Raw genomic sequence first — 26,324 nt, forward strand, 5'->3', positions numbered from 1 at the left:
TGTGGGCAAGTGGAAGAGAGGGAGGAACTCTCCTCCCTCCAGAAGGGCATTTCTGGAAGTCTCCAGTTGGTCCTGGACCTGGGCAGCTGCTCTAAGTCTGCCAGCCCCTCAGCTGTCACTCTGCTCCCAAAATAGCAGTGATTGGGGGAAGGGAGAGGAGATTGTTTATCTGGGATGGAGGGGGAGAAGGGGCATTATAGCTGTGTCTCCCTCCCTTCTGGATCTTTCTCTGCTCTTTGTGGTATGAATGCCCGAGTCCAGGACTGCCCCTGAGTAGGACGCTGGGGCATAGGTTAGTCAGCACTTCCAGGTGACTAATGACTATCCACTCTGGGGAGGAGGAAGGCCCTGAGTATCAATGACAGACTCCAGGGACACCTGACCCTGTGGCCAAATATGGTCCGGAGCTACTGGCAGGGGCGATAAAACCTCTTGGGTGGGGGAGGGAGGCAGATTAAGGCTTGGTGGCCAGGGGGTGGCTCACGAGGGAGCTCAGCCGAACAGCATCACAGGAGGACAGACCAGGAGCACCGTCCTCTGAGAAAGTGAGCCCGTGTGGAGAGTTCCTCAGACCGGGGAGGGAGAAGAGGGACTGAGAAGAACTTTCAAGGCTTGCAGTGAGGATTCAGGCCTCCGGCGTGGTGGCTTCACCCGCCCAGCTGGGAGGGAAGGAGAGGGAGGCACGGGGGCTCTAAGATTCCTTCAGCCATGCTATTCTGCAAGCAGGTGCTATCATGTCCTTCTGAGCAATGGATTTGGGGGTGATAGGCATGGGTCCTTTCCAGGCAGAACCCTCACCTTCCATCCCAGTAGAAGGAGGCCCTGGAGCTCCAGACCTCAGGCCAGGAGTCTGGAGTGGGGGACTGGCCAGACTGAGCTGCTCCTGTCCTGACAGATGGCAGAGGCAGAAGCAGCGCAGCTGAAGGAGGAAGGGAACCGGCATTTCCAGCTCCAGGACTATAAGGCTGCAACAAAGAGCTACAGCCAGGCCCTGAAGCTGACCAAGGACAAGGCCCTGCTGGCCACGCTCTATCGGAATCGGGCAGCCTGTGGCCTGAAAACGGTCTGGAGCGGGCAGGGCGGGAGGCTGAGGGCCAGCACTCAGAGGCAGGGGTGAAGGCAGCCCCCCATCTTGCCGGGTATCAGACCCTTAAGCCCCCTTGTCCCAGCCCTTTCTGCTGGAGCCCTCAGGGCAGAGAAGGGCACCTCCCACTGCTTTCCTGGGCCCACTGCCTGACCCACTCCTCTGGGAGACAGAAATTCCTCCAGTTGGGAATCAGCCTAATGGGAACTGGCATCACGCCGGGGGCTTTTTCCATGTTATTTCGCAGCATCTTACTCACAGCCCCGTGAGTCAGCTGCTGTTGTCGTGCCCATATAGCAGATAAAACAAACTCAGGGCTCGGGGGGCTTAGTAACTCACCAAGATCTCCCGGGTCATTAGTAGCAGAGCCTGGATTCAAACCCAAGTTTGCCTAATGTCAGAGCTCATCTGCTCTCCCATGCCCAGGCGGGGGTCCGCCCTTGGTTCCCTGACAGCCAGCAGCTCCCCAGCAAACCCTGTCTGGTTGTCTCTGCGTTGGGCCTGCATTAACCCCGGCTGCTTCCCCTTCTCCATTTCTCAGGAAAGCTATGTTCAGGCGGCGTCAGATGCCTCAAGAGGTGAGTTCCTTTTCCCCAACCACTCCCCCATCCCCAACCCCAGCATCCCTGTTTTGTCTAAGAGGCTCTTTGTCAATTGAAGAAATGACAGATTGTGGAAACGCCATCCTAGGCATTGTAGGCGGGGCTTCGGATGTCCAGAGAAGCCATCCCTAAATTGCATTTTTGCAACTCGAATTATATATTAAATCATAGGTTGAGGGAAATTAAAATTTTTTTTTCAAAAAAAATTTTTTTTTTATTTTTTTTTTAAATTTTTTTTTCAACGTTTATTTATTTTTGGGACAGAGAGAGAAAGAGCATGAACGGGGGAGGGGCAGAGAGAGAGGGAGACACAGAATCGGAAACAGGCTCCAGGCTCCGAGCCATCAGCCCAGAGCCCGACGCGGGGCTCGAACTCCCGGACCGCGAGATCGTGACCTGGCTGAAGTCGGACGCTTAACCGACTGCGCCACCCAGGCGCCCCTCAAAAAAAAATTTTTAATGTTTGGTTTTGAGAGAGAGAGTCAGAGCGTGAGTGGTGGAGGGGCAGAGAGAGAGGGGAGACACAGAATCCAAAGCAGGCTCCAGGCTCCGAGCCATCAGAACAGAGCCCGACGCAGGGCTTGAACTCCCGGACCGCGAGATCATGACCTGAGCTGAAGTCGGACGTTCAGCCGACTGAGCCACCCAGGCGCCTCTTAAATTTTTTTTAATGTTTATTTATTTTTGAGAGAGAGAGAAAAAGAGAGAGAGAGAGAGAGAGAGAAGTGCGAACCAGGAGGGGCAGAGAGGGCAGACAGAATCTTAAGCAGGATCCAAGCTCTGAGCTGTCAGCACAGAGCCCGATGTGGGGCTCAAACCCACGAACTGTGTGATCATGACCTGAGCCAAAGTTGGATGCCTAACTGACTGAGCCACCCAGGTGCCCCTTGGGAGATTCTTTTATTAAAAGATGTTTCCAGAAATCCTCGTGTCTTGGTAATGACACACCCTCTGTTGTAAATTAGGGTATGCTCATCCTGGGGCTCCTCAGTGGTTCTGGGCATCAGCCCACTCCACTCTGTGGGATCAGGCTTCCTGAGAGGAGGAGGGAGGCAGTATCCTACTGCACAGAGCCTAGGGAGAGAAGAACATTAAAACAAAGCAAACCTTTAAATGTAACTAATTTCAACTTGCACTTAAGTCAATGTTGACTTAAGCGCATTGTCAAAATGGGAAGTCTTTTCTTAGCTGCAAGTGTTGGGTTTTGATCTGGGCACCATTCTTTTAGGAGAAACAGAGACAGTGTGAAGTGAGCTCAGAAGGAAGGGAACCAGCTGGAGATGGGCCTGGAAATACACCCTGTGAAGAGCAGTTGAGGGATGTGGCAATATTTAGCCCAGAGAAAGCAATTCCCAGGTGGGATGGAGAGCTGCCTTCAAACACCTAAAAGGCTGTCACAAGGAAGAAGGATCGGATTTCATCTCAGGGTTTCCAGGGCTGAACTTAGGATAAGAGGGCAAAGTTACAGGGAGATATATTTCAGGTCTGAAGAGGGGAGGGCTTTCTTGATGGAGCTGCCTGGCTGCCTTGAGAAGGAGGGAGCTCCCCATTGCTGGAGGTATGCAAGTATCCATGGGATGCGTGCTTGGCTGGGATCATGATGTAGCAGAGACTGAAATATCAGGAGCTAGACGCGATGACCCCTAACCTCCCTTGAGACTATGATTCTTACTGCCTCCCTCACAAAGAGGGAGCCTGGGGCCAGATAGTCCACATGGGTGGATAATCTCCAATGAAGACACAGTGGCCCTGGAATTGGGGACAGTGGCAGGGGAGGGAGGAAGGCCTGCAGCCCAGGCCCCTGAGGCCCCGTCTCCCTCATTAGCTATTGACATCAACTCCTCGGACATCAAGGCTCTCTATCGGCGGTGCCAGGCGCTGGAGCATCTGGGGAAGTTGGACCAGGCCTTCAAGGACGTGCAGCGCTGTGCCACCCTCGAGCCACGGAACCAAAACTTCCAGGAGACACTGAGGAGGCTCAACACCAGTATCCAGGAGAAGGTGAGCCAGACCCCTACCCACAAGCTTTGGCTGCCTCCCCCCACTCCTAGTGGACGAGTTAGGGAAGCAGGACACCAGAGCAGGTCTAACCCTACCTCCACACTCTTGGATGGAGTGAATGCATGGCACAGGCAGGTGCTAGAGAACAGCCGAGCAGAGGCACCCATCTTTGAGTGATCGGAGATGCTTGTTCCAGGAGACAAGCCAGCCAGGACTAGAACACGGGTCTTTTAAATTCCAGATGGAGGCTTTAAAAAGAAATTGTAACTTAGTATGTATGCGACATGATCTTCTCTTTCTAGGAGGACAACAGCAGTACTGAGGGTAGGGTACTGCTGGATGATAGAGCCAGTAGGGAAATCTTTTCTAGGAAAACGAAGTGGGGTGGAGGAGAACTAGGATCAGAGATGAGAAATTCTACACCCTAGTCCTGGCTTAGTTGCCAATTTTCTAAGGGATCCCTTGGGGTGTCAGTTCCTCCTCTGTAAGAGCAGGAGGGTAACTGATCACTAAGCTCCTTGCTCCAAGACTCAGCGACTCCTGGGGCAGCCCCATGGTGGGACCACAGTACACTTCCAGAGTGCAGACTCAGGGGCTGAGTAAACACAAAACTGAGGAGTGACCAGAGAGGGGGTGACAAATGAGAGACCCACTGGGAGGAAATGAGCCCCGATGGAAATAGGCAGGACTGTGGAGGAGCAAAGCAAAGTGGTGGGAGGTACGGAAGGAGCTGGCAAATGGTGGGAGTGGGGCGGTGCGGTGATGGGTGATCAGTTAGGTCATTTTATGGTAGATTCAGAGCACTGGGGTTGGGGGTGGGGGTGTGAGGGATGAGACAGCCAAACGTAATGGTTAAAAAAATTTTTTTAATGTTTATTTTTTTGAGGGAGAGAGACAGAGCATGATCAGGGGAGGGGCAGAGAGAGAGAGAGAGAGAGAGAGGCAGAATCTGAAGCAGTCTCCAGGCTCTGAGCTGTCAGCACAGAGTCTGATGTGGGGCTTGAACCCACAAACCACAAGATCATGACCTGAGCTGAAGTCGGCCACTTAACTGACAGAGCCACCCAGGTGCCCCCAAATGTAATGGTTTTAAATTGAGTGAAGAGGTGCTTGAAAACTGCTTCAGGTTTCTGATCTTAGAAATCGAGTTCTATTTTAGCCCATTTTTAAAGTATGTGATAGCTAATTATTTACTAGACTGCAAAATTTGGATGATGATCCAAGCCCTCCAAGTTAGCATAGCAAACTTAACTAGACTGTAAGCTTTGTGGAGTGAGGACTTGATTTTGTTCACCATTCTATCCCCAGCATCTGCAACAGTATCTGGCATGTAATAGTTATTCAGTAAGGGTTTGTTGAATGAAGGAAGGAATGAATGAATGAATGAATGAATGAAAGAAAAAGAAAGAAAGAGAAAAAGGAAGAAAGAAAGAAAGAGAAAGAAAGAAAGAAAGAAAGAGAAAAAGGAAGAAAGAAAGAAAGAAAGAAAGAGAAAGAAAGAAAGAAAGAAAGAGAAAAAGGAAGGAAGAAAGAAAGAAAGAAAGAAAGAAAGAAAGAAAGAAAGAAAGAAACATAGTGTAGGGGCCCAGAGTAGATACCGTAATATTTACTGAGCCGCCTGGAACGTGGACCCCTGCCTACCTCCTTCCCCACTCCCTCCTTTCTCCTCAGCTTCGCGTGCAGTTCTCCACAGACTCGAGGGTACAGAAAATGTTCGAGATCCTCCTGGATGAAAACAGTGAAGCGGACAAGCTGGAGAAGGTGAGTGCAGGGCAACCAGCCGGCCAGCAGAGGGCGCACTCGGGACCCCTCCTCCTCCCCCCCTCCCCCCCCTCCCCCCCTCCCCCCCCCTCCTCCCCCGCCACGGCCAATCTTCCGCTGCTGGTCCCACCGGATCTCAAGACAGTAACGCCCTGACCGGTCGCGGAGGAAGAGGAGGGTGTCTCCTTGAAGAACGTGGACACAAACGGGCCAAAGGTTAAGCACTTTAGAAAGCACCTGGCTATAAGGCCCAGGACTAGGGTGAGACCAATGAGGGCAGGGTTGGAGTTTTAATTTAAATTTTTGAGATTTTGTTCACTATGATTTTTTTTTTTTTTGCATTGCATTGATTTTGATATTTTAAAATATTGCATTAGATGTTACTCACCTTGATTGCCGAGGTTTTCGGTGTCCCTGTAAATGGTGCACCCAAGGCAAGTGCCTCACTTGCCATACCCAGGTTTCCACCCTGAGAGCTGTTGAAAACAACATGTTAAAATAATGTTCTAGTCCATTATAAAATATTGTAAAAGGTCATCCTGAAATATGAGAATAGTTGCTCATAATACCATCCTCTTAGCCAAATTTGTTGCCTTTTTTTTTTTTTTTTTTTAATGTTCCCTTCTGGTTTTTCTTCAGGGGGAAAAAATTGAACATCTGAATGGTTTTTGTTATTTGTTTATTTGAGAGAGAGAGAGCTGAGTGTGAGTGGGGGAGAGGGGAAGAGACAGAGAGAATCTTTAAGCAGGCTCCATACCCAGCACAGGGTCCGAAGCGGGGCTCAATCCCACGACCCTGGGATCACGACCTCAGCTGAAATTAAGAGTCAGATAGATGCTCAATCGACTGAGCCACCCAGGTGCCCCTGAATATTTTATAGTTATAAGAATTGGACAGACAATGCGTGGGGAATTTTTGTTAGTTTTGTGATCAATAAGTCCATGTAACATGCAAATACCTTTTATAACAAACTGATGTGAGGACTTAATGAGTTGCTACAGATAAATGCACTTGGCGAGTACACAGCCCTTGACTGGTAGAGTGTTGGTGGTCCTGGTGGTACTTGCCTGGGAGTCTCTAATCAGCCTCATACCCAGCATCCCACTCCCTCTCTCTTTGCTCACCTCCTCCTTCTCTCTCATGAGTTCTTCCCCCAACTCCAGGGTTTCAGGTTTTGCTGAGGCCTCCTCCCCTGATCTGGGGCCATTTAAGGTATATGTATCCTCCTCAAGGTTTTAGGGTGGGAGGACACTGGAGAACTTTCTAGCTCAACTGCCTAATTTTGCAGTCTGGGACCCAGAGAGGTACCATGACTTGCCCAAGGTCACACAGCTAGCATTTAGCAGAATCAGTCCTCATACCCAGGACTCTTGAGACCCCTCTCCTGCACTGTCTGCCCACCAACCACCACCTCCCTGAGAACGCCTGTAACTTCAGATTGCCTAGAACAGGTAAACAAGCAAACCCAAAATGCTGAAACCATATTCAAGGGAAAATTTTTAAAAGAAAACAATCCACTTCTGTTAAAAGGTAAACCGTGGCATATTCATAATTTTCAGGGTTTATTTGGGCAAAATTGATTCAAGTGGGGTAGCAGCAAAACAGGAAGTGGTTAGGAGCATTGTACCTACAGGAGCCAGGGGAAAGGCTTCTAGAAAGACATGGGTGGAAAGAAAGCAATGCAATTATTTGATTGGCTATAGCTTAAGCAGTTACATTATTTGGGAAAGCCTAGTTGGCTGTGATTGACTGTTCTTAAGTTTCGATTTCTTAACCTTGAGACATTACAGGCTTCCATTTGGGTTTGCTTACATTAGCTACTAGGGCATTAATGCCACTCAGTCTAATGGCCTTCTTGTTTAAATAATTTAAGACTTCAATACCTTGGTTTAGTACTTATCCGTAAGCATACATACACGGTTTTGTTTAATGTAAGTGCAATCAGAGTGAACCTACTTCCTAATGTTTTTTCCAAGTTGCTGGGTGATCTGTTTATGGCTTCGTGGCTACAGTATATCTCATCAAGTTGGGCTGTATGTCAGTTACTTTGTTTCTTCTGTTGTGTCATGTTCCTAGGCTAGGTCTCTGGGAGCAGGATTGTAGGGGAAGAACCCAGTATAAAGATGTTTTGGAAACGAAGTCCTCAACCAGCCCCTGCACTTGGCCCCTGCCTGAGGCCTTGGCAGCCAAACCTCCCCCCCCCCCACCCTCATCGTGTCCTCCCTCCTCAGGCTGCCAACAACCTCATCGTCTTGGGGCGTGAAGAAGCAGGGGCCGAGAGGATCTTCCAGAACAACGGAGTGGCCCTGCTGCTGCAGCTTGTGGACACCAAGAGGCCCGAGCTGGTGCTAGCGGCTGTGCGGACCCTGTCGGGCATGTGCAGTGGCCACCGAGCTAGGGTGAGGGCCTGGGTGTGGGGTTGGCAGCGCAGGTGGCTGCCAGGCAGAAGATCTGGAGGGTGACATGTGGACAGTTAGTGGGTGGCATAAATAGACCCAGATGCCAAGTGGAGAGTGTCCCCCCACCCCCCGCCATCCTCGATTGTATGGTCCCGGATCAACAGAGATTGATCCTCTGCATTTCCCTTTGAGCTGGAAATGCATTTATGCAAAGATAAGGCTAGTGAAAGTTTATGAGGAAGAGCTGAATGCAAAGGTTATGACAGTTTACATTGTATCGTCCTAAGTTTTCCAAAGCCCGTGTATATTTTACTTACCCGTAAAGCACATCTCAACCTAGACTCACCACATTGCAAGTGCTCAACGACCCCATGTGGCAAAGTGGCTACTATATTGGACGGCCCAGGCTTAAACCTCTGGAAAGGGGCCTGGCTTGTGTCAAGAGCCTGCCTAGACCATGGGCCCCGTGAGGTGTGGCTGCCTGGGCTTAGTTCCCTACTGCAGGGGCATGGTGGGGATGGACGTCACCCACTTCCTAACCTGCATGGCAGCTGGAAGAGAGGGGCGGGCAGCTGACTCGTTCTTGCTGGGGGTATAGGCCACAGTGATTCTCCATGCCGTCCGGATAGACAGAATCTGTAGCCTCATGGCCGTGGAGAACGAGGAGATGTCTCTGGCCGTCTGCAACCTGCTCCAGGCTGTCATCGACTCTCTGTCAGGAGAGGACAAACGAGAACATCAAGGGAAGGAGGAAGCGCTGGTCTTAGGTAGGAGGCATTCTTCAGGTTTTTTTCCACGGGGGTGGGGGCCAGGGAGAGTCGGTTGCCACCTTAGACAGGTCATTCCCTGTAGGTGGAGGTGGCCTGGTTTTATTTTTATATTTATTTTCTAATTAAAAGAGTGTTAGAGGCATAGGAGCATCATTTTCAATAACTGAAAGGTGGAAGCAACTCAAGTGTCCATGTGCGGGTGAATGGATAAATAAAATGTGGTACGTCCACACAATGGAATAGTATTCAGCCTTAAAAAGGAAGGAAATTCTGACATGTGCTACAACATGGATGAACCTTGAGGACGTTATGCTAGATGAAATAAGCCAGTGACAGAAAGATAAGTACTGTTTGATTCCACTTATGTGAGGTATCTAGAGTAGCCCAAATCATGGAGACGGAGTGCCTGGGTGGCTCGGTTGGTTAAACTTCTGACTTGGGCTCAGGTCATGATCTTGCAGTTTGCAGTTTGATCTTGCAGTTTGAGCCCCACGTCCAGACAATGCCTCCCTGCCTGCCTTCCTCCCTGCCTCCATGCATGCCTCCCTCCCTCCCTGTCTGCCTCCCTCTCTTCCTCCCTGCCTGCCTTCCTCCCTCCCTGCCTGCCTGCCTCCCTGCCTGCCTCCCTCCCTGCCTGCCTCCCTCCCTGCCTGCCTCCCTCCCTGCCTGCCTCCCTCCCTGCCAGCCTTCCTCCCTCCCTGCCTCCCTCCCTCCCTGCCTGCCTCCCTCCCTGCCTGCCTCCCTCCCTGCCAGCCTTCCTCCCTCCCTGCCTCCCTGCCTCCCTCCCTCCCTGCCTGCCTCCCTCCCTGCCTGCCTCCCTCCCTGCCAGCCTTCCTCCCTCCCTGCCTCCCTCCCTCCCTGCCTGCCTTCCTGCCTGTTTGGGATCCAACCTAGAATGAGAACAAAAATCCCTAAGATGCAGGGAAGTCAGACAGGGCAAAAGCAAGAAAAAGCATTTATCTTTTAATCCCCCAGCAGGTGGGGAAGACCTGGCATCCCTTCTGAGGCTTGAATGCAGGCTCCCAGCATGCCTGAATCTACAGGGAGTAAGATGTCTGTAAGGAGTATAAATTTCTTGTCTGGAAAACATTTTGTTAAATCAGTTTATAAAGAGCTACATGAAGTGTCCCTGGCTCTCTGCCAGTCATGCCTTGGAATAAAGAACTTTCTAAGAACCAGAGCTATTCAAGGATGGCATGGGCTGTTATAAAAGTCAGTGTGCACAGTGGCTGGAGGGCCACTGGGGGGTAATGTTTAGGGATTTGTCTCCTTTTTGGGGGGTGAGATGGGCAATTCTATACTCTCCTGGGAAATTCCAACATCCGGGATGCAGGGGATTCCATATTTCCAGAGTCCTTCTAGAAGCCTCTGCCGTTCTTGGTCCTATAGACCTGAGATTCCCTACTCTCTATTTACCCCATCCTCTCCTTCCTTAGATACCAAGAAGGACCTAAAGCAGATAACCAACCACCTGCTTGACATGCTGGTTAGTAAGAAGGTGTCTGGCCAGGGCAGGGACCAGGCCATGAACCTGCTCAATAAGAACGTCCCCAGGAAGGACCTCGCCATTCATGACAACTCACGCACCCTCTATGTGGTGGATAACGGTGAGGAGGTGGGAGGGTCTGGGGCTCGCTCCAGCCTTTCACGTGGGCACCAGAGCACCTGGCACTGAGCAGACGGCAGAAGAGGTGTGGCCCTTGTCTGGGAGAAGTCTTCAGTCCCAACTGAAAAGCCAGGAAAAGGCGTTAGCAGTTAGAACCCACCAACAGGCTGGTGGGGATACCGATCAAGACTGGGCTCTTAATTCGGGGCCCGAACACACCCGAAAACAGCTGGGCAGAGTTACCTGACAAGCGGGGGCAATGCCAAAAGCAAACAGGACCCCACCAACCATAGGATAACGTTCCTGAAGTCCCTTGGTTGGCAAAATACTTCCAGGCCTTCTGGAAGGGAGAATTGGCATCTACTGTCCCATATATAGATAGGTTCTAGCAGGTGGCCATTATATGTGTCAGCTCCGGGGCGGGGGGGTTACCCTTCTCCCAAGTCAACTTTAATTGTTCAGGAATCACACCCATGGCTTTATCATCTACTGTGATGAACTCCCACAGGTTGGATGACATATAGACCATCCTTTGATCTACAAGGTTCAAATTAGCTTTCACCGGCTTGACACGTATCCTCTTGTGATACTGTGCTTCCCTGTTTGGTTTGCACAGATCTCAACAAAGTGCACTTTAACAAATGACTCTAGTGCTTAAACCTTCTCCCTCAACACTTCCCCTCCCCTTCCCAGTTCTGGTCTTTTCTGCATCCATGACAAAGGGTGAACAGCAGACCTCTTTCTCTCAGCGAGAGGACCTGCGTCCAACCACAAGCTAATGGGTAGGGCAGGTGGGAAGCAATATTTGTTATTCCAGGCACCAAAATAAGTAACTCTTGGGTAAACAGAACATGGATGTACACATCCTGTCACACTAGTGAAAAGATGCCTTGTTGAGGTTGTGTGTTGTACAAGCTGGTCTGGGAGACTTGCCTTGGGAACCATCAGGACATCCAGCCGAAAGTGAGCGTTTGGGTTCAGGGAAGGGCAATGATGGATGAGGAAGAGGTCCAGAGTGTCCTAGAGGAAGAGGAATGAGATGCTCAAAGCATGCGTGGGAATGGAAGGGAAGCATGGGGGATGGGCATTGGGGAGGTGGTGGGAAGTGAAGCAGGTGCATTCAGTGGCTCTCTTTGAGAGCCGGGCTGGGAGTTTGGGTTGGTTCATCAACTGCTTCCCATGACTCCCCAGCCCTGCCAGTGCTTTTGTGCAGGTGGTAAAGTATGCAGGGCAGAAAACATACTGCTGACATTTTTTTTAAGTTTATTTATTTTGAGAGAGAACGTGCATGCATGCACACACAGGGCAGAGAGAGAGAGAGAATCCCAAGCAGTCTCCACGCTCAGCACAGAGCCCAATCTGAGGCCTGATCTCACAACAGTGAGATCGTGACCTGAGCTGAAATCCAGAGCCAGATGCTTAGCCAACTGAGCCACCCAGGTGCCCTTGAGCACTTTTAATTCCCTCCTAACATCCAGAGTTTCACGCCTCCCAGCCTCTACCTCTTCCCACTTATCTGCACCAGCTAAGGTCTGACGAACTCCTGGCCACTCCTAAAACCTGGCTCCAAAGTCAAGCTCTCAGTTATCCCAGAGGCAGCATGACATAACTGTTAATATCGTGGGCGTTGAAATCAGACGTTGCTGGGAGAGCGCCGTTACGATGTCACTTGCTAGCTGCAAGTTGCTTTTGGGCAACTTAGTTGACTTCTCCATGCCTTGGTTTTCTGCTCTGAAAAATGGGAATTATGATTTCTAACCAGTAGTTTTTTGTTAGGATTAAATGGGGTAATGTGTATGAAGCTCTCGGCACATAGTAAGTGCTCAAAATAATTTACAACTCTTTGTTGGAGCAAATCACCCCATCTGCAGTGTTAACCACTCTGTCTTTATCACACCTGCTGTCCTCATTACACCTTACTATAATCTTTATGTGACTGTTCCTTATTGCGTTTTGAACTTTTTGAGAAGAGGATTGTGTCCTTTATTTCAGTATTCAGTGCCTAAAAATTGCCCGTTGATTTATCCACTTATTCATTCATTTATTCAACAAATACGCAATGATCGAATTAACCTGATGGGTAATAGGAAGTCACTGAAGATTCTTCCACAGAAGAGAGAAGAGATAGCGATCATAAATAGCGAATGTAGCAATTACTAAATAAATAAAATGATGTGTCTGGATTGGCCCCAAATGGTTACCATACATCACCTCACTGAGTCCTCAAACTCTCTGTGGTAGGTAGCAGTGTTCCCATTTTACAGAAACTGAGACCTGGGGAAGAGAGAATATCAAATAGTATTTGAGGAAGGCTATACCATCGAATGTTAACACTGGTACTCAGTCCTCTGAGATCAACTACCACAGTGGGAGGTGGATTGCTCACCTAGGGGCAGAGTTAGGTGTAGAGCCCGGGCCTCTTGGCCCCATTTCAGTGCCCTTCACTCTGGATAAGCCATGTGCTGTGTAAAGGCAGGCTGGAGAGAAGCTGGCGTTAAGACAACCGAATGAGAGGGTGTGTTTGTGAGGAGAGACCCAGCAGGAAGCTGACACTTGCCATCATCTGCCCTGCAGGCCTGAGGAAGATCTTGAAGGTGGTGGGGCAGGTTCCAGATCTGCCATCCTGCCTGCCTCTGACTGACAACACCCGCATGCTGGCCTCTATCCTCATCAACAAGCTCTACGATGACCTGCGCTGTGACCCAGAGCGTGATCACTTCCGCAAGATCTGCGAGGAGTACATCACGTGAGTCTCCTGGACGCCCCGTGGGGTCGGGCTCTGTATTAGTTATCAATGGCTGTGTAACAAATCACCCCAAAATGGAGCAGCTTAAAATAACAGCAACTGTTTATTATCTCACAGTTTGACAGCAGTTTGGGAGTGGGTAGGCTGGGTGGATCTGGCTGTGGGGCTCTCACGAACTTACAGTCATATGTCGTCCTGGGCTGCAGTCATCTGAAGGCTTGACTGAGGCTGGAAGATCTGCTTCCAAGGTGGTGCACTCATATGGATGGCGTGTTGGTGCCGCTTGTTGGCGGGAGGCCTCGGTTCCTCCCCGTGTGGACCTCCCCGTGTCATTACCACGTGGTAGCTGGTTTCCCCTAGAGTGAGTGATTCAAGAGAGCAAGGCCGAAGTGGCGATGTCTTCTATCACCTCGCTTCAGAAGTCACACACGATCATTCCCACCACATTCTATGCATGAGAAGCAAGTCATTAAGGATGGTCTACATTTAAGAGGGGGGGAATTTGGCTCTACCTTTTGCACAGAAGAGTGTCAAATATTTTGGGGCTTATTTTAAACCTACCACAAGCTCCTGTGGTTGAAGGAACAAATGTCCGCTTATCAAGGAGGGAGCGAGACCGGGCTTTGTCAGGTTTAAGCACCGTGTGGCCTTGCAGAGACTAGACAGGAGCCTGGGACTCTCAACAGTGGAATTCTGGGTCTCCCCACTGTCACTCAACCATCATTGTGACTCAGATGCTCTCTCTGCGTCTCCGTTTTTTTTTGTGTGCCCTCTCCCATTCCCTCCCACTGCTACGCGGTCTTTTAACCCTTTATTCCAATGATCCTCAGACTTGTAGATTATTCAGATTTCTGGGACCCTACTTGACTCAGTAGTCTGGGATGTGGCTCAGGAAGTTACATGTTTAAAAAGTATCCCAGGTGAGTCTTCGGAGAGTGGAGCCACTCTGCTTTTCCTTTCTCCCCTCCCGGGGTTGGCACAGTTTTCCTCTAAAGGGCTGGAGGAAATATTTTATATTTGCTGGGATGTGCAGCCCTCTAGTGTATACTTTAAAAAAAAAACCCTTTAAACCACGAAAACCATTCTCAGCCTCCCGGACTTGGCCAAGCAGCCGAGGTTTGCCAGCTCCTGCTCAATCCCGTCGCTTCACCTGACCCCCGAATGTTTCCCTGAAAGCTCTTCAGGGCTTCTCTGGTCTTTCTCTACCTCGGCTTCAGCTTTGGCAGCTAACTTCTTGAGTCTCTCATGAGGTCCCAAATTGAGTTCCAGTAACTGTCACCCAGCCAGACCTTGTGAGGGCAGAGGATTTTGAAGGAGGGCCCCTCCCAGCCAGCCTGTGGAATGTTGCCTCTGCACAGGCCTGCCCCTGGACCAGCCACCAGCCCCTGGACCAGTCATGGAGGTTGAGTGAGTCTCTGAGGCGCCTGAAGAGACCTCCCCTCGCCCCCCAGCACAAAGGGTGTAATCCCTACCCTGCTCTGTCAGGGGCCGGGTTGAGTGGAACCAGCACAGAGGGCAGACCTGACTGATTGTGAAAGGCTCTGGCTTCCCTGGCGCTGAGTGGAGACAGGAGGTACAGGATGCAGAATGTCAGAACCGGAGGGGCTCTCGGAGCTTCCAAAGCTGCCTTCTCTCCGACAGGGACTTGCTCAGGTCATCCAGCCTTGCAGAGGCAGATGTGGGACCAGAGCCCGGGTCTCCGACTCCTGCTTGATCTGAGGTTCTCCTGCCTAGTCCGGGTCGCCCTCTTTCTTTCATTCATAACAGCTGCATTTCCACTGTGCCCGTCTGCCCTGATCCCTCCCATCAAACCAACCGTGGCAGGTCACCAAAAGATCAGAGGACTTGTCATGAGTGACATCCCCATGCGGAGATTCTCCCACAGGGTAGATGGTCGTAGATTCCAAAAGCAAGGCAGAAGGCTCACCCACTGGGGGAAGGGACTGAGACCAGACGGGGGAGTCACCACCTCCGGCTACTGCGTGACTTGGTCACATCGCAGAGTAATGCAGCGTGCCGGGCTCCACGGTAGGCCCTTTTGTGTTGTTGTGGCTGCTGTTCTGTCCCACTAGACGGCCCAGCTGCTGGGAAGCCTGTTGACTGACAGCTGTCACCCGCAACCTTTCCTTGGGACTTGCCTCAGCTGGGGACAGCCGCGTCACCCTTCCCAGGGTGGCCAGCATCCAATGACTTGTCCCTCCCCCGCCAACTAGAAACAGCTTGGGCGTGTGTCCCAGCTGTAGCACTCATTACAGGCGGAAGCTTTCTGGTGACTGAGTCGCAGCCTAGCGTGTCCCAATGCTCAGTCTTGCTTCCTTCCCTTCTCCCCCATGAGCTGATCCCAAGAACTCTCCCTAATAAACTTCTCACATGTCAATCCCCATCCCTCTGAGTGTGCTTCTTGGGGGACACAGCCCATGGCACGTCTGTTATATTACTTGTCCTCATCATAACTCTGATAAGTAGTAAGACTACTACTGTCCGTTTATGGGTCAGGAAGCTGAGCTTCCGTGGATTGCCCAAGGTCACCTGGCACACGAGTGGTGGATCCGGGTTGTGAATTCAAGTCTGTCTGCCCCTCAGATCCCACACTCTTCCCACCCACCTTCAGCCAGTTCTCTTAACCACCTTCCCTCTATTTTAGGAGCAAGTTTGACCCCCAGGACATGGACAAGAACGTGATTGCCATTCAGACAGTGTCGGGGATCCTGCAAGGCCCCTTTGACCTGGGCAATCAGCTGCTGGGACTGAAAGGTGTGATGGAGATGATGGTAGCCCTGTGTGGCTCGGAGCGTGAGGTAGACCAGCTGGTGGCCGTGGAGGCCCTCATCCATGCCTCCACCAAGCTCAGCCGCGCCACCTTCATCATCACCAATGGCGTATCGCTGCTCAAAGAGATCTACAAGACCACCAAAAACGAGAAGATCAAGATCCGCACACTGGTGGTGAGTGTTGGTAGCAGGCTTCGTGTCGGGGCACCAGGGGCACCAAGATGAGCGAGGGGTGGCCCCATCCGTGAGAAGACCGTGCAGTAGGGGGCGCTCAGCCCTATCCATGGGCCCCCGCAGAGCAGGGTGATAAGTAGGAGGCTGTGAGAATGGAGATTCAGGAGGGTGGGCGCTGCTGTTTACCCCTGGGGACCTTTGCCTCCACACTTTTCAACAACGCTGACACCGAGGAGTTTCTGTCCAACCAGTATTTTCAGAGCAAACTCTAAAAAGTCAGTTTGTTTCTAGGTGGCACAGATGACCGGCTTCACTTTTTCCAATCTCATTTAACAGAAAGTATTTTCGTGGGTCTTTTACTTTGCTTGTAAACAATTACAGTGAGGATCGGAGTCATTGATCTGTTTGGTGGTGGTTGTTTGTATCAGTTTCTAAAACAAGCTGGTTATAGCTTCTGCCACCGTGAGTTTTCTCTTACGGAAGGCCTGTTTTCCCAATAAGAGTGCAGTTTCTCCCTGAGGAAATTCTGCACGTCTGAGTTTGTTACATACAAGGTCTGTCTGCCAATATCTTTCACCATTGCAGTTTCTGATAAGATTAGTATTGTCTTGTGCTCATTTTGCAAGACAACAGACACAGAGCCATCTGTGGGGTCAAAATGGTGGTGGAAAGGGGCAGAGTAAAAACTCCAGCTTTTGGGAACATCTGCCCTATCCTGGAAGCCTCAGGGAAGGCATCTTGGAAGAGGTGACCCCTGAGCTGAGGTTTGTAGTATGCACAGAGGTTTATCGAGGCAAAGAAAAAGGGGCAAAGGGACGAGTTTGAGCAAGGCCTTGTCCCCAAGTGTCTCTGATTCTACCAGCGTGTCCCTTCCTCCCCAGGGGCTCTGTAAGCTCGGCTCTGCAGGTGGTACAGACTACGGCCTCAGGCAGTTTGCTGAAGGGTCGACAGAGAAGCTGGCCAAACAGTGTCGCAAGTAAGGGGGTCCTATTTCCCTGGGCCCGCCATCTCCTCTCTGGGGTGTGCTCTAGTGGGGCCACGTTGTGAAACGCTCCTCACCTGCTACCCACTAACCTGAAATGGCTCCACCATCTTGACCGGAGCCATGGCACTCTTCCCCAGCGCTCTTCCTCCCCGATTTCCAGGTGGCTGTGCAATGCGTCCATAGATACCCGGACCCGGCGATGGGCAGTGGAGGGCCTGGCCTACCTCACGCTGGATGCTGACGTGAAAGACGACTTTGTCCAGGACATCCCTGCCCTGCAGGCCATGTTTGAGCTGGCCAAGGCAAGCGTGGCCCTGACCTCTGGCCTCAGGAAAGGTCTACTGGATTCAGGCTCACAGGGTCCTCCCCTGAGCCTGGGAAATTGGACTCCTGTGTCTTTATCCTGGCCCTGCCCCTACTGCCCACATAAACCAGATTGGTTATTTCCCTCTGTCTGGCCATCATTTTACCTGACCATAAAATGGGCTCATGATTCTTTGTGGCTGCCAGGCAGTGGGAAGATGAATAAGAGGACGGTGAGGTCCTGAGGGACTGACAGCCAGTGGCTAGCCCTTTCTGGGCCCCTCCCTCCTTCCCAGCGCTGGGCCAATCCCTGGCTCTTTTCCACCACCAAAGGGAGAAGGAAGTTATCACCAGGGCCAGACCAGAGGAGTCTAGCCCCCACCCCATCCCATGGCAAAGCGTGTTGGACTGGGCTTTTGAAAGAGGCACAGAGTACCAAAAGGGTGCCCATTTGTACTCCCAGGGGTGCTGTTGCAGGTGCAGGAGAAATTTCTGCCCACCCTGCTTGAGTAGAGCTGGTTCCTCCTCCCTCTGTGCCGCCTGCTTGCCTCCAAGCTGGGCAGCACCAGCCATATTCCTCCCAAACCAACTCACCAACCAGGCCAGGGGACCGTCTTGGAAGCAGAGATTTGTTCTAAAGTTTCCTTTCTGCCTTTCCCCTCCTTCCCCTCACCCGGTAACTCCAGACCACGGACAAGACTATCCTGTATTCTGTGGCCACCACCCTGGTGAACTGCACCAACAGCTATGATGTCAAGGAGGTAATCCCCGAGCTGGTGCAGCTCGCCAAGTTCTCCAAGCAGCACGTGCCTGAGGAGCACCCTAAGGTGAGGATAGGGATGATGCTGGAGGGTCACCAGGCCAGCTGAGAGGTGGAACCGAAGGACAGTGATGTCTGGGTGCTGTGTGTATGTGCTTGGGAGGATTTGGCACAGGACACAAATAATTTGAAGATGATCATGGCAAATCTGTCCCATTAGGTGACGCTCATTTCCCCCTTACTTAAAAAAAATTTTTTTTTAATGTTTATTTTTGAGAGAGAGAGACAGAGAGAGAGAAAGTGCATGCACGAGCACGAGCGGGGGAGGAGCAGAGAGAGAGGGAGCCACAGAATCCGAAACAAACTCCAGGCTCTGAGCTGTCAGCACAGAGCCTGACGCGGGGCTCGAAGTCACAAACCGCGAGATCATGACCTGAGCCTAAGCCGAAGCTCAACCGACTGAGCCACCCAGGCGCCCCTCCCCCTTACTTTTAATGTTCTATGGGGAGTGGGGAGTGAGGATCCAACCATTAGTCTGAAAAACCAAATGGAGCTACGATGAACATTTGGCAATTTATGTTGCTGGTTTCATGAACATCAGACCGTGTATTTCATGTTTCCAACAATTACAGAAATTTTGTTTCCTGGGATATCTGGCTTTGGGGATCTGGGTGTTAAGTAGAAATAATGAGACAGGGGAGAGAGGCCCGTCAGCGGTAGCCCAGATGTTACAAAATCTCCTTGGGGCCCTCCCCAGTGATTCCCTGCACTCAAGGGTATGCTTTGTACATGGTTTGAATATGAACGTATAGATATTTCCAGCCAGTAAAAGATTTAGATTTTTGTAAATCTGTCAGCACAGAGCTCAATGTGAGGGTTGAACCCACAGACCGTGAGATCGTGACCAGGGCCGAAACCAAGAGTCGGACATTCAACTAAATGAGTCACTCAGGTGCCCCCTCCTTGCCTCCCTCTTATTGAGACCCTCATGATTATGCTGGGCCTACCCGGATAATCCAAGATTATCTCCCTGTCTCAAGATCCTTGATTTAATCACATCTGCAGAGTCCTTTTTGCCATGTAAGGTGATATTCACAGGTTCTGGGGATTCGGATGTGGACATCTTTGGAGGTCATTATTCAGCCTGCCATAAGCAGTCAGAAATGCACCACCTTTAGTTCCAACATAGATTGGCCTGGTGCCTGGGCTCTTTCCCCATTGCTACCCTTTTGTCTCCCCAGGACAAGAAGGACTTTATAGACATGCGTGTGAAGCGGCTTTTGAAGGCTGGTGTCACCTCTGCCCTGGCCTGCATGGTGAAAGCAGACAGTGCCATTCTCACCGACCAGACCAAAGAGCTGCTGGCCAGGTGGGGCTGCAGTGGGCCAGGGCTGGGGTCTGAGGGAGCTGGGGATGAGAGGCTGGGCAGGGAGATAGAGATAGCAGGGAAGTCAATGAGGGAATGAGCCATTGGAGGGATCTGGAAAGGAGACAGAGGAGATCGACATTGAAGAGTGATGTGGCAGGGCAGGTCATCCCCGGTGGAGGTTTGCATCGGGAGGAAAGAGGTCACTGTCCATCCTGGTTAGCTGCCTCCCAGGCCCCGAGTGGGACCTGCTATTCCAAAGATAGGGAGGCAGACAGGCTCACAGGTACAATACGATGCATCGGGTGTCATGATGGGGCAAATACAAAGGGTTGGTTGGAGCACAAGCAGTGGCACCCACCAGCCAACTGGAGGGGAGGTGGGAGGGCAGCCAGGATAGGCCTCTTGGAGGATGTGGTAACTCAATGGAACCACGAGGTGAGAAAAGGAGCCACCCAAGTTCCAGGGAGGAAGAGTTCCAGGCAGAGGGGACGGAGGGAGAAGGAGTCAGTGAGATGAGATTCTCCTGCAGCATGTCTGGAGCATGGAGAGCACAGGGGGGAGCCATGCTAGTAGGACCAGAGAGGGGGATGAGGGTCAGATCACAGAGGTCCTGGGCTGCATCTGCACTGAAGAGTTTCTCCTGGTTGATGGGCAGCAGGGAGCCATTTGTTGCCTTCCCAAATAGGGATGGGGGCTCTTTGCTGCCTCACTTGGCTTTACTTTCTCCCCAGCTCCTTACATCCATGGCAGTATCTTGCCAAGCTGCCTAATGATGGGGCAGGTGCAGCACTTTCCAGGGCTTCACTGGGTCTGACTGGCTGGCCTGCTGATGCCTGGGAAAGGTTCACATGATGTGTCCTTTATCCTTGCCCTACAGGGTATTCCTGGCACTGTGTGATAACCCAAAAGACCGAGGAACCATTGTGGCTCAAGGTGGTGGCAAGGTAATTGGTGGGATAAGGTTCTTGCCATCCTAAAAGATGATGCAGTGGGGAGGAGCAACAGTGTGTGTGTGTGTGTGTGTGTGTGTGTGTGTGTGTTTGTGTGTGTATGCTCTTTGCCTGGTCCAAAAATAAAATATGCTTGCTCCAACCTAACCTCCTTGTAACACTGTCATTCAAGTATCTGTCCTGTCTGTGCTGATGGTCCCAAATCAACTTCTGCCTGATTTTACGGTGTGTCATGGGATTTACTGTGGAATCCCATTCATGCTCCTTGCTATGGGAAGGAAGCAAGGTACAGATACACAGACCGTGGATGTTGCTGTAGAAGACTTGTCTTTGGGTCCTTGCTCGTCCCCTTTTTAGCTGGATAACTTTGGGCAAATGACTGTCTCCCTGAGCCCCAGTTTCCTCATCTGTAAAATGGGAGGGGAGATCACACATTCGCTCTACAGAATGTCACAAGGATTACAGAAATACTCTTAAAGTATTGGTTCATAGTATGTGCTCAGTAAGTGTCTGCCGTGATGATTAGGTTTGACTTAGGAAGTAAAAAGTCAGTGTGTCGATCTATTTATTTTTCCAAAAACAAACAGTATGTATGGATGGGGAATGTGGGGGAAGACACCAAAGTGTGCTGGGAGGCAGGGGGAGCCATCCATGGTTACATATTTAATCGTTTTCTGTGATGCTCAAGGGTTGTTTATGTTGTAGAGTCTTCCTGAACTCCTTTTTTTTTTTTTAAGTTTATTTATTTTGAGAGAAAGAGAGAGGGGGCAGACAGAGAGGGAGAGAGAGAATCTCAGACAGCCTCTGCACTGTCAATGGGGCTTGATCTCATGAACCATGAGATCATGACCTGAGCCAAGACCAAGAGTCAGACACTTAACTGACTGAGTCAACCAGGCGCCCCTAGTTGTCCTGAACTTCTAATGGAATAGGCAGACAGCAGCTAGAGGAAGAGGATGGGGAGAGAGGTCTCTGGATGTCTGTGACCAAAGAGTGACCATGCCCTCTCTTGCAGGCACTGCTTCCCCTGGCTTTGGAGGGCACAGACGTGGGCAAGGTGAAGGCAGCCCATGCCCTGGCAAAGATCGCCGCCGTGTCCAATCCAGACATCGCCTTCCCGGGGGAGCGGGTGGGTGCTGGTGCCGGGGCAGCGGAGGGGTGGGGGAAGGGGGCATTGGGAGAAGTCTCCTTTGCTCCTAGGGGCCTTTGCACCCTACCCCAGGCCTGGGAGGGGGCATGGTGTTGTCACAGAGAGGACAATGAGTTGGAGGTGCCTGGCTCTGCCTCTGACTAATGGGACTGTCCTCTTGGAAACTCAGTTATCTCATCTGCAAAGTAAGGAAAGTAATCCTGCCTCTCAGGGTCATTGTGAAGCCTGAGTCAGACAGTGGGTGGGCAAGGAATTTGGAAATTCTAAAGCCCAGCATCTATTGATGTTTGGGTCTGGGGGAACGCGGTCTCCACCCAACTCACTCCTTGACTCCTCCACACAGGTGTATGAGGTGGTGCGGCCCCTCGTGAGTCTCCTGGACACACAGCGGGATGGGCTCCAGAACTACGAGGCTCTCCTGGGCCTCACCAATCTGTCTGGGCGAAGTGACAGACTCCGGTGAGTAGGGTGGGGAGAGAGCAGCGGGGAGAGATGTGCCCCTTGCAGGGTTTGGTGGAAATTTCGTGTACACACCCTGTGTGCTTTCCTCTGAGGACAGGATCGAAGGCAATGGGCAGAAACAACAGTGGGAGGGTTTCGAGTTAGCACATAGTGAATGTAGGAAGGCAAAGGATATTATTTCCTTCTGATGGAAGTAGTAAAAAAAGATATCCAGATGGATGGGTGGGGATAAAACAGATTCCTTCTTGGGAGCCAAGGAGACGGTGGAGAGCTTTGGGTTGAGATTCTTTCAGTTGGTTGCAAGTGGCAGAAAACTCAACTCAGAATGGTTTAAGCATAGAGGGGATTTAAGGACTCATGTAAATAAAAAGCCTGGGGTGACCAGAAGCAGGTGCAGCTTGATACAAGGGTTACAAAGCTTCCCCACCTCCCCACTTTTTCTTTACCACTTTCCCTACTTTTCCCACGTTCCTACTTCTGTCCACTTCTGCCTGTGTTGTCTTAATTATCAAATGGGCTCTTCCCCTCGATTGTGATCACAAGGGTTGCTCCAGACCTCACATCTTCTGGGCTTCATAGCCAGCAGGAGAGAGAGAAAGACTCTCTCTTCTGCACCAATAATACAGAAGAATCTCCAGCCTGGTGACATGTTCACCCCAGACCCCATTGCTATGGCCAGGATGTTATGCTATCATTTAGCTTATGCCCTTTGGTGCCTCTACTGGAGCTGGGGGTGGGATCGATGTTGTCCAAACCCTGATGAGGGCGTGGGAGGGAACCACCAGCAGGGTGGAGTGGCCCTTGGATGGCCCAAAACTCCAAATGCTCACTCCAGAGGACTCAGTCGCCTCCCTTCCTCCACCTCTCAAACCCTAGGCAGAAGATCTTTAAGGAGAAGGCCTTGCCAGACATTGAGAATTACATGTTTGAGAATCACGACCAGCTGAGGCAGGCGGCCACTGAATGCATGTGCAACATGGTATTGAACAAGGAGGTGAGGCGGGCTCAGGATGGGAATGGGGCAGGTGAACCCAGGAACCCCTGAATATCTCCCAGATTGCAGTCATCTTCCCTGTAGGGACTCTGACTGGAATATATGAACCAAGGAGACAAAGAAAAACACACAAAGTAGTATTATTCCTAGCTGGGGCTTGACCCCACAGTTTGGGCCAGCCCAGGTGGAAGGTACCATTTCCCTAAGTTATTTATGTCAGAATAATCTCATAACAGAGAAGAATATAAGACCAGGGTCTTTTAGAGATCAAAAGAGGCTAGACCACTTACATTTATTGAAGCTCCACATATATAAAAAAATGAGAGAAAACACAGTTGTACAAACAACTTTAGAATATTTTAAATGTTAACAGTTTAATGAACTATTGCCGTTTCTATGGAAATTGCAATGCACTATAACTGTGTTCTTCACAGAGTAATTACAGGATTTATAAAAAATAAAATGAATTCAGAACATGCCAATGGCTTCATGGTCCAGTAATGGAGACCAATTATAACCATATGGTAAATGAATGCCTTCTTTCCATCCTGCCAGAGTACTGCTATGCCTGTAGGGATAACCTCATCAGAGGTAACAGTAGGGCCAAAGTCTGAGGCCCTTCATGAACATGAGGGCCAGGCCACGCGTGAGACCCCTGTTTTCCCTTGATTCTTAACTCAGGTCTTGGATCTTCCCACTGGTATACTAGGAAAACCCAACCCATGAAAGCCTGTTGAAGTAAAAAATAATTTTTTTTCAATACATGAAATTTATTGTCAAATTGGTTTCCATACAACACCCAGTGCTCATCCCAAAAGGTGCCCTCCTCAATACCCATCACCCACCCTCCCCTCCCTCCCACCCCCCATCAACCCTCAGTTTGTTCTCAGTTTTTAACAGTCTCTTATGCTTTGGCTCTCTCCCACTCTAACCTCTTTTTTTTTTTCTTCCCCTCCTCCATGGGTTTCTGTTAAGTTTCTCAGGATCCACATAAGAGTGAAACCATATGGTATCTGTCTTTCTCTGTATGGCTTATTTCACTTAGCATCACACTCTCCAGTTCCATCCACGTGGCTACAAAGGGCCATATTTCGTTCTTTCTCATTGCCATGTAGTACTCCATTGTGTATATAAACCACAATTTCTTTATCCATTCATCAGTTGATGGACATTTAGGCTCTTTCCCTAATTTGGCTATTGTTGAGAGTGCTGCTATAAACATTGGGGTACAAGTGCCCCTATGCATCAGTACTCCTGTATCCCTTGGGTAAATACCTAGCAGTGCTGTTGCTGAGTCATAGGGTAGGTCTATTTTTAATTTTCTGAGGAACCTCCACACTGCTTTCCAGAGTGGCTGCACCAATTTGCATTCCCACCAACAGTGCAAGAGGGTTCCCGTTTCTCCACATCCTCTCCAGCATCTGTAGTCTCCTGATTTGTTCATTTTGGCCACTCTGACTGACGTGAGGTGATATCTGAGTGTGGTTTTGATTTGTATTTCCCTGATAAGGAGCGACGTTGAGCATCTTTTCATGTGCCTGTTGGCCATCCGGATGTCTTCTTTAGAGAAGTGTCTATTCATGTTTTCTGCCCATTTCTTCACTGGGTTATTTGTTTTTCGGGTGTAGAGTTTGGTGAGCTCTTTATAGATTTTGGATACTAGCCCTTTGTCCGATATGTCATTTGCAAATATCTTTTCCCATTCCGTTGGTTGCCTTTTAGTTTTGTTGGTTGTTCCCTTTGCTGTGCAGAAGCTTTTTATCTTCATAAGGTCCCAGTAATTCACTTTTGCTTTTAATTCCCTTGCCTTTGGGGATGTGTCGAGTAAGAGATTGCTACGGCTGAGGTCAGAGAGGTCTTTTCCTGCTTTCTCCTCTAGGGTTTTGATGGTTTCCTGTCTCACATTCAGGTCCTTTATCCATTTTGAGTTTATTTTTGTGAATGGTGTGAGAAAGTGGTCTAGTTTCAACCTTCTGCATGTTGCTGTCCAGTTCTCCCAGCACCATTTGTTAAAGAGACTGTCTTTTTTCCATTGGATGTTCTTTCCTGCTTTGTCAAAGATTAGTTGGCCATACGTTTGTGGGTCTAGTTCTGGGGTTTCTATTCTATTCCATTGGTCTATGTGTCTGTTTTTGTGCCAATACCATGCTGTCTTGATGATTACAGCTTTGTAGTAGAGGCTAAAGTCTGGGATTGTGATGCCTCCTGCTTTGGTCTTCTTCTTCAAAATTACTTTGGCTATTCGGGGCCTTTTGTGGTTCCATATGAATTTTAGAATTGCTTGTTCTAGTTTCGAGAAGAATGCTGGTGCAATTTTGATTGGGATTGCATTGAATGTGTAGATAGCTTTGGGTAGTATTGACATTTTGACAGTATTTATTCTTCCAATCCATGAGCAGGGAATGTCTTTCCATTTCTTTATATCTTCTTCAATTACCTTCATAAGCTTTCTATAGTTTTCAGCATACAGATCTTTTACATCTTTGGTTAGATTTATTCCTAGGTATTTTATGCTTCTTGGTGCAATTGTGAATGGGATCAGTTTCTTTATTTGTCTTTCTGTTGCTTCATTGTTAGTGTATAAGAATGCAACTGATTTCTGTACATTGTTTTGTATCCTGCAACTTTGCTGAATTCATGTATCAGTTCTAGCAGACTTTTGGTGGAGTCTATCGGATTTTCCATGTATAATATGTCATCTGCAAAAAGCGAAAGCTTGACTTCATCTTTGCCAATTTTGATGCCTTTGATTTCCTTTTGTTGTCTGATTGCTGATGCTAGAACTTCCAACACTATGTTAAACAACAGCGGTGAGAGTGGGCATCCCTGTCGTGTTCCTGATCTCAGGGAAAAAGCTCTCAGTTTTTCCCCATTGAGGATGATGTTAGCTGTGGGCTTTTCATAAATGGCTTTGATGATGTTTAAGTATGTTCCTTCTATCCCGACTTTCTCAAGGGTTTTTATTAAGAAATGGTGCTGGATTTTGTCAAAGGCCTTTTCTGCATCGATTGACAGGATCATATGGTTCTTATCTTTTCTTTTATTAATGTGATGTATCACGTTGATTGATTTGCGAATGTTGAACCAGCCCTGCATCCCAGGAATGAATCCCACTTGATCATGGTGAATAATTCTTATTATATGCTGTTGAATTCGATTTGCTAGTATCTTATTGAGAATTTTTGCATCCATATTCATCAGGGATATTCGCCTGTAGTTCTCTTTTTTTACTGGGTCTCTGTCTGGTTTAGGAATCAAAGTAATACTGGCTTCTTCATAGAATAAGCCTGGAAGTTTTCCTTCCCTTTCTATTTCTTGGAATAGCTTGAGAAGGATAAGTATTATCTCTGCTTTAAATGTCTGGTAGAACTCCCCTGGGAAGCCATCTGGTCCTGGACTCTTATTTGTTGGGAGATTTTTGATAACCGATTCAATTT

General features: G+C 49.7%; 1 protein-coding gene across 1 annotated transcript in view; it reads left to right on the forward strand.

Annotated features, from left to right (window-relative positions):
- The first annotated feature begins 895 nt into the window (after positions 1 to 895).
- Positions 896 to 26,324, forward strand: part of UNC45B (unc-45 myosin chaperone B) — a 33,691-nt gene continuing 8,262 nt past the window's right edge. The window contains exons 1-17 of the mRNA XM_047080564.1: positions 896 to 1,063; positions 1,626 to 1,662; positions 3,512 to 3,687; positions 5,359 to 5,448; positions 7,680 to 7,847; positions 8,446 to 8,614; positions 10,054 to 10,224; positions 12,798 to 12,969; positions 15,614 to 15,914; positions 16,796 to 16,890; positions 17,060 to 17,201; positions 17,889 to 18,029; positions 19,204 to 19,331; positions 20,209 to 20,275; positions 21,297 to 21,410; positions 21,775 to 21,890; positions 22,770 to 22,887. Coding sequence (XP_046936520.1) covers positions 896 to 1,063; positions 1,626 to 1,662; positions 3,512 to 3,687; positions 5,359 to 5,448; positions 7,680 to 7,847; positions 8,446 to 8,614; positions 10,054 to 10,224; positions 12,798 to 12,969; positions 15,614 to 15,914; positions 16,796 to 16,890; positions 17,060 to 17,201; positions 17,889 to 18,029; positions 19,204 to 19,331; positions 20,209 to 20,275; positions 21,297 to 21,410; positions 21,775 to 21,890; positions 22,770 to 22,887 — 2,373 coding nt within the window. The remainder of the gene's footprint in view (positions 1,064 to 1,625; positions 1,663 to 3,511; positions 3,688 to 5,358; positions 5,449 to 7,679; positions 7,848 to 8,445; positions 8,615 to 10,053; positions 10,225 to 12,797; positions 12,970 to 15,613; positions 15,915 to 16,795; positions 16,891 to 17,059; positions 17,202 to 17,888; positions 18,030 to 19,203; positions 19,332 to 20,208; positions 20,276 to 21,296; positions 21,411 to 21,774; positions 21,891 to 22,769; positions 22,888 to 26,324) is intronic.

Source organism: Lynx rufus, unplaced genomic scaffold (genome assembly GCF_022079265.1).
Source record: "Lynx rufus isolate CCGP_SWC_20201006 ecotype Redwood Valley unplaced genomic scaffold, mLynRuf1.p SCAF_18, whole genome shotgun sequence".
Classification (NCBI taxonomy): domain Eukaryota; kingdom Metazoa; phylum Chordata; class Mammalia; order Carnivora; family Felidae; genus Lynx; species Lynx rufus.